The following is a 7,850-nucleotide window of genomic DNA, read 5'->3' as shown; positions in this document are numbered from 1 at the left end:
CACAAGCTAAATCCTTAAGTATACCTTAGGATTTCCCTTCTGTTAAGTTCCTGTTACAAAGTACTTGCACCATTTCAAGGCAGGCAGAAATCAGAATCAAGCCACAGCAACTCAGAAGATATTAACAAAAATATCCAGCCAAGTAGTAACTTGTATCTGAGACCACCACATTAATGTTTGTATTTTACCTGTAATAGAAGAGATCCCAGTTTGCTTCTATTTTTATTCTTTGGCGTCGTTTCCTTAATATCACTGGCTTTTGAATAATGTTCTGCAAAAGAGTAAAATTTAAGAAGTTAGTAGAAACAGATAGCCCTCATTTTCCCCTTTTAAAAATCAAAAGCTGGGGTTTTTTATTCCCTCAAAAGCCACAGTAAATTAAGTTGCATTAATAATGTTTTCTCTTCTACCAAGTAGCAGCAACAGACTTTCACAAGTGTTATTTACATCAAGTTAAATCAGGCCAGAGAAACTTTCAGCTGCTTAACAAATCATTCATTTAGAAGCAAGTTACCACTGAGAAAAGCTTAGTGCCCAACACCATAAGCACTCAGCTTCAAAGCTGATAGTGGTGGAAACCCACAAGAATGCTCCGCTCTTGAAAGGAAATAATAGTGCAAGTCACAGAAATAAGTCAAAAACCCAGCTGGGCCACTGAAAGGTTCCCTAGTTTGAGCAAGCAGGAACTCAGCGTTATACTCTACATGAGCTATCACATGCAAGTAGATGTCTGAGCAACATAATCCACACAAGTGTCAGAGATACACAGACTCACCATATTGTTTCTGTCCTGATCATGATGGAAAGTTGGAAGAAAAAGAAAAGGTACATTTAACAAGCCACAGCCACTGAAAAAATTCAAAGTGGTAATACCAAACTTGCTGCTACCCTTGTCTAGCTACATTTGGATATATTTACTGTGAAAAACAGCTCACAACTCCAGACAGAAAAATGGTTGCTTAAACTTAGTATTAGACAAGACGTTTAAAGTGAAATCTGCCCTTCTACCACCGTTTTCCATATTTCATAAAATGGTTTGGGTTGGAAGGGACCTTAAAGATCACTGAGTTCCACCCCCCTGCCATGGGCAGGGACACCTCCCACTAGCCCAGGTTGCTCAAAGCCTCATCCAGCCTGGCCTTGAACAATGGTAGGTTCACCATTAATTTCACAAATATTACCCCTCAAAATTCTGCACCACAGTCCACATCAAACTTGAGCTAGATTTTACCAAGTTAAGGTTTTCCTAAATTAAAGCTTATTGTTATGTCAAATAAAGTATGAAGGCAGGCATTTTCAATACTCTGCACTGCAGTGATCCTTCCATATAGAATAGCTTGTTTCGGTTTTTAATTTTCAGAATGCATAAAAACAAGCTTAGCCAGGAGACTAAAAAAAGTTAAGGGAAACATCTTGCAATTCAAGAAGTTTGTCATACAAAACATGACAGTAAAATAAAAGGAAAAAGGAGACCAACAGTAAAAACTCAAGCAGTACTTGAGCCATCCTCTGAGAACATCAGATCACAACAGCCACTTATCACTTGAATCTTAACTGTGGTTTATGTGTAGTCTTATGCTGCAGTTTAAGCATTAAGATAACTATAGTTAAGGTAATACTAAAGATCTTCAAGGAGGTTCCATAACTACAACACCACTAGCATAAAGAATATCCAGAGTTCCTTGCAAGCGTGCTTTAAAGACTGGTTTTTGCCACACTTCAAGGCATTTACTCTTCTCCTGTATCATTATCTTGGAAGATGTGCACATAAGCTGCAGGCCAGTTTGCAGTCTGGCTAAAGCAAGAACAAGCTAGGGCTTAATACATACGGTAAATGAATCTGTTTGCCTGCTTTACATTCTCCGTGGAACCCATTTCCAACCCAAGATGAAGACCGGTAAGAGGCAGAGAGTTTACTAAAAAGAACACTTCTGTTACTGTCAAGCTTCCCTGATTTCATGGAGTTGTAGGTGTTCCTCTCTACACTTGGTCAAGTTGCTGTAATTAAGAGCTTCAAACACTTTTACCTCTTTTTGAGCTATGCCCATTCTATCTCTCCAGTGCATCAAGACTAGATCCACCTTCTCCTTGGCAAATTTTTCAACTTCCTTCGCAGCTTTTCCAGCAAGTCTCTGCCACTCCGGGACTTTATTGAACTTGCCATACTGATCCTGCAGAATAAATCCTATTAGTTATTGACAGTTGCAGGTCTATCAACATGTTTGATGCAAGTCAATGCAACAGTCAGGTGTCTGTATTAGAAAAGTCAGCAAGACTATATAACAGAGGGGGTTATACAGCTGCATTTACTTACAGTTGCAATTTTTAAGTTATCTCTAACATGCATCCTATCGGCATCTTTTTCAGGAACAGGATCAGCACTGTCAAGGTATGCCAGCAAACCTGGTGGCTAAAAACATTGAAAACCAGTGTAAATATACATGCAGCTACTGGAACAGAAGCCATCACATCAGGTAACAAGAAATTTTCTTCAGAGATTTTTCTTTAGAGATTTCAAATCAGAATTTATTTTCTATTCTAAAGCAAGTATGTAAAGCCAAAGTAGCTCTTTGCTTTTATTAATGAAATGCCACCATCCTCAACAGAACCATTCAATAGAAGCATGTAATTAGCTTCAGTACAGCAGAGGTCTTGCCTATATCCCATTTCTTAAAGGAACACTTAATGAAACTATGGACTGCAGGAAGATGAGAGCTGATCCCACAGCAGTCAGAGGAGGATGAATACTGTAACACTAGAATCCATCCATATCCTCCAGTACGGATTGAATGTTGCATGTGACTTTAGAGATGAGACAGTCTCATTTGACTAAGTCTTCCGGAAGACAGTGACCAAGATCAGGACAGCTTGCTCTGCCAAAAATGAAGGAACTGCTATTTTGAATTTAAAAGCTGCTATTTTTCCAGGTTTAGACATTCCTTACAACACCATTCTTTTAACTAGTTTCACTCAAGTAACTTAAGGAAGAAACTTTCAGGAGGCTGTAAGGGTGAAAGAACATGGGAAGTATCAGCTAATACATAAATTTACCTATGTTATAAGCACACAAAGTTGGACGGGCGTGAAAACATAGACAACTGTTGCCCTGACACTATGCATTAGAGACTATGTTTACTATGTCCCCCACATTCTTGTGCTTTTAATAAAGAAAAAGTCAGACACCTTATTTAAGTTGTGTCATACACCATTTATAAAAGTGGCAGGGAAGTAACAGAATACTTTAAGAATCCAAGATGTTTGTATTAGCCCTCAACAACCTTCAAATCGCAGATGACAGACTGCCCATCTCCCAGGCTAGACTTCCCCCTTGGAGGAGAAAGGGGATGTGTTTACTATACAGACTATCCCAAACTTTCTAATACTACAGGCTCTCAGATTTTATTCTTCTCCTACTCCATATCTCAAGTTTACTCACCAAAATACGTTTCAACAAGTTCATAGCAGTTTTGTTCTCAGCTGTCCAGAGGCCCACCAAATGTCTACTTAACTGCCTGAAAAAGCCATTGAAATCAACTGTAACTGTAAGTTAGTATTTTAAGCAGATTTTTAAACCACTAAACTGACACCCTTACCATGCTGGTGAAATGAAGATAAGCAAGAGCTTCGTGCTCTTGAGTGCATAAGAGCACAAAGCATCATATATTTTTCCAGTACAAGCATATGCTTAGCATGCCTTAAAGTGTTGCCTTTAAGAAGTTCCAGTGAAGTTAGTGGAAGAGTAGCAGCACATGCTTTTTGATCTACACCTCAAAAGAACACTTGAGCAATAGAGCACAAACTAAACATCTAACGACCAAGTGTAAGTTTATCCAGTTAATCTTACATTAGAGTCTAGAAGCCATCAAGAACTGTTAACTGTCCTACTTGAAGCTCTTAATACCAGTTATTGGCTAGGAAAGTATTTTTGGGAGCCTGCCTTCTATGCCAACACTTTCTGATAACATTTGTCACAAGGGTTCTACTGCACTCAGCTGAACTATTGCTTACAAGCAAGTCATTAGTAGCTCCAAACAGGACTAGTATGACACAAGGTTTCATGCTAGATCTCTCCCGAATGAGACACAGTGGCAACAAGTTCCACTTGTCACTACATTGCGTAGCAACCCTTTAAGTGCTCCAGGACCATGCAGTTAAAACTTTTAAACTCTTGTATTCAGGTGGAAATACTTGAATCATCACTCATCTTCCTCAGCACACCCTCAGGCCCTCTCTCAAGAGCAAGTTCTATGACTGCTGAATTTATGGAATGATTTCCATATGAGACAACTTCTCTCTCAACCAGGATGGGTGACCTTAACTGCATGCAAGATGTCCAAAGTGTGCATACCAGAATTTAAGCCTTTTTACAAGTGTATAAATTTATCATACAAGTTCCAGACATTCTACTTGCCATTTCTTTCCCTGAATGTTTTCAGAAATAAATAAAAATCAAACCTTGAGCCTTTAATGAGTAACCAACCCAAGTCCCATTTTAGCAAAAAATAATAAGATCTTTATTAAGTGGCTGCAGTCTCAGCTGAAGCTTGCTCTACTTAAACATACCAGCTATCAAAGAAAATATTCTCCTAAAGAACTGCAAGCTTTCTTCCCTGACCTCCTGATGTTTCTAATGTTAGCTAGGCCATTACTTAGACTTTTTAAACATGATACATCAAGTGAGACTGACATACCTATTTGTAAGCATCCTCTGATCTGTGCTTACTGTAAACATAGCAGTGTGCAAGTGACGAGGTAAGGCACCTTCACTGAGGGCAAGATCTTGCATTTTGGTAGCAATTTCTTTGTCTCCTTCCTTTGGAAACAGGGCAAGATGATTACTAAAGAAAGAATCTTAGTTAAGCTGCTTTTATCTTAGTCTACAATTCCAAGGCCTTCTTGACCATCAATTATGTCAAATAATACCAAAAAGCCAGAAGCTATAGTATGACAGGCTTTAAAGTGCAAGTTCAACATGAACTGATCAAAAGTCGTAAAGCCATGGACCAGATAATTGGCAGTCACAGCTCTGAGGACAGTAACCAGACAAGGTAAGATGTGTGTCTCCCATCACAGATCAGGAGGCTGGAAGTACAAGTACCATTTCCACATTGCGATTGCAAATGAGGGTTAAACACAGAATGACAGCCACAAGTAGTTGCTTGTTGCTTGACTTTGGTCAAAGTAACCATTTAAGAAAACTGGTGCTGTTTGGTTTAGACAGCCACATGGATAAGACTGTCACTCAGCTGAGATATGTTAGTCACAATGTATAATTAAGGAAAAGCTTTTGCTGCATTTTTACTTTCCTGTGTCCCACTATAGTTCAAATGACAGAAGTTGTAATAAACAGCATAGCAACTTTTGGCTCATGTTCTCAGGTGTATCAGTGGAAACTTGCAGATTTGTAATACCTCTATTTCAAGTGTTCATTCACTTCTATTCCAAGAAAGTACTAGATGCATTTCAGATGCATAAGCCATTGTGGTACAAAGACGCACCAACTTAAGCACCGAGTTTCAACACACTAAGTGTCAAGAGTCAGTTAGCAAGGCCACCCTGCAACAATCATAAGCAGCCCTTGAGAAGTGTATGGACTTGGCCCATACATCTTGTGGTATGGAGACTAACAAAACCAAATTGTCCTTTGTTGAAGCAGAAAGAGCAAGAACAGAGGCTCACATCACTAGTCTCCTCTGGGACACTACTGCCAGCTAATCCCAGTCCCATTCCATCTGGCAATGCATTCCAGGAAATATGGCCTCTCCTTGACAGAACCTCTTTAACATGCAAAGTCTGGTGGCTCCGAGAGGTGTGACTGAGCTACATACAACATTAACAGCCAAACCCTGACTGCAGTACGAGAACATGCAAGGTACTACCTCATGTCCCAACTCACATGCCTTCCAGACCCCCAAGTGTAAGGTAAAGCCAGCTGCTATATTAAACCACTCACAATTAAGCAGGTGTTCTGTTCCTCAGCTTCCCCACTTCCCCCCCCGCCCCGCCCCCTCCAAGAGAAGCTAATAAAACAGACTTCTACTATGGGTAAGCAATTGCTCTTTCAAAATAGACAATGCATATTTAGTATGCTATCCCAGGTAACACTGACAAAATCTCACCTCTATTATCGCCTTCATTACCAAACCTGCTCCTTTCACAATTGCCATGGAAGGGTGCTAAAACAGAACATTGACAAAATCATTATCCAAGTGCAAAACTTGAAGATTAGATCATCTGTGATTCAGTTTCCTTAACTCATCTACATGGCTGTTCTACCTTCAGTTCTGGGCAAAAGTTAATCTTTCAGTTTTGTGAAAGCTAGCCCCAGGAAGAATTCCTATCCTACACCTTTCAACAAGAACCTCTCATGCAGCTATCAGGTGGACTTCTTGGCACTGAACAGCAGAATATACCAGAGAAGCTGGAATAATACTGGGGGAACTGCCACAAGCTGACACTAACCAAGAAGCAGAAGAACATACTGTTTTTACAGAAAAAAAGCACTGAAGTTTTAGCTAAAAATCCTAGAATTCTTACAGGTTTACTACTGAAGAGGATGTTACTCATAACTCTTAACTCTCATTTACTGAGAGAGAAACAAAAAGTGGCAGATTCTCCACAGAGAAGATCTGTGCATCTGCTGAATCTAGCTTAACCTTTAACTGGCATTTTAAAGTGTTTCTAAAACCAAGTCTTAATCTATTCTGCAGTGAATGATATGCCAAATCATTGCAGAATTACCACCTAATCTGACATCTGAAGGTAAAGCAATAGGTCACTAAAACTCGCCAAGGTAAAAATAGTTTTAGGCACATTAACCAGCTGAACAGAAGACAAATTTATCTTTCAGGAAAAGAAGAAAAAGTCTGTGTTCACTGACTACCTAAGGCCTCTGATAATAATAAGTTAAAAAAGATTACATCTTACCTGAAAGAGCTTAAATAGTGTTCTTCCATTAGATGCCACCATTTCCAACAACATGTCAAACTGCTGCCCCTCAGTAGTCTCACTGTATGGGGCACACAGGGCAAATGTCAAGAAGTCCAGAAGGGAACTAATTACTAGGGCACCTGTCCCATGATCCTGCAATTAGGAAGACACATATGTAATACAGATACAGTGTTTCTCCCCTGCCCGAGAGATTCATGAGAGTTTTATTCAGTACTCATGACGCTGAAGGTGCTCCTCTCTGTCACACCATGAAATAAGTCTGCAAACAAAAATTACAAGTTTAAAATACACCATTACTCTGAGCATGGCAATAATTTGGTAAAGCATTGCCTCCTAGAGCATATCTGAGACTCATGACCTCATGTACTAGTGTGCTGCAAATTACTTTTTCTAGTTTTGATCTCATAAGTATCGGTTTACACTATCCTTTTAGTTAAAAGGAACACTCAGTTTCCATATTAAACATGCGACACAAGTTCTGCAGTACAGACAGCTACATCCTAACCTGTCGAGACCCAAACCTATTTGGAACAGGCTTCAGTGCCGGACATAGCTGTATTTTCTGACTTCAACTGCACGTACAAATCCACTCAAAGGTATAAGCAAGTATGACAGAAGTGTTTTCATTGCAATTAGGAAACACAGTTAAAGAAGCTATCTGTTTTCAAAATGTGACTCACCACATGGGAATTGAATTTCTCTAGTAGATTTTCTAGAAACTTCTTTGAAGAAAGAAGGGAAGCTTTGTTCAATTGCTCCTGCCTCAGGTCATAGTCATCATGCATGGGCTATAAAAAAAAAAGTATTCACTATGCAATCACATTTCAATCCCCAGTTCTTCACAGCTGTAGTCCAAAAGGCACACTCTGAACCCATAAAAAGCACATCCTACTATAAGT

The 7,850-nt window shown here is 39.4% G+C and overlaps 1 protein-coding gene across 1 annotated transcript in view; it reads right to left on the bottom strand.

The window, feature by feature from the left end:
- DNAJC13 (DnaJ (Hsp40) homolog, subfamily C, member 13) overlaps positions 1–7,850 on the bottom strand; it is a gene marked incomplete at its 3' end in the record, with an annotated part of 34,852 nt that overhangs the window by 19,370 nt on the left and 7,632 nt on the right. The window contains exons 13-21 of the mRNA XM_010088131.1: positions 7,632–7,739; positions 6,928–7,083; positions 6,120–6,176; positions 4,692–4,813; positions 3,437–3,512; positions 2,315–2,410; positions 2,028–2,171; positions 776–790; positions 189–271 (exon numbers count right to left, since the gene is read on the bottom strand). Of these exons, the coding sequence (XP_010086433.1) occupies positions 189–271; positions 776–790; positions 2,028–2,171; positions 2,315–2,410; positions 3,437–3,512; positions 4,692–4,813; positions 6,120–6,176; positions 6,928–7,083; positions 7,632–7,739 (857 nt within the window). The remainder of the gene's footprint in view (positions 1–188; positions 272–775; positions 791–2,027; positions 2,172–2,314; positions 2,411–3,436; positions 3,513–4,691; positions 4,814–6,119; positions 6,177–6,927; positions 7,084–7,631; positions 7,740–7,850) is intronic.

Source organism: Pterocles gutturalis, unplaced genomic scaffold (genome assembly GCF_000699245.1).
Source record: "Pterocles gutturalis isolate BGI_N339 unplaced genomic scaffold, ASM69924v1 scaffold1067, whole genome shotgun sequence".
Classification (NCBI taxonomy): domain Eukaryota; kingdom Metazoa; phylum Chordata; class Aves; order Pterocliformes; family Pteroclidae; genus Pterocles; species Pterocles gutturalis.
This window is presented reverse-complemented; position numbering and strand designations above follow the sequence as displayed.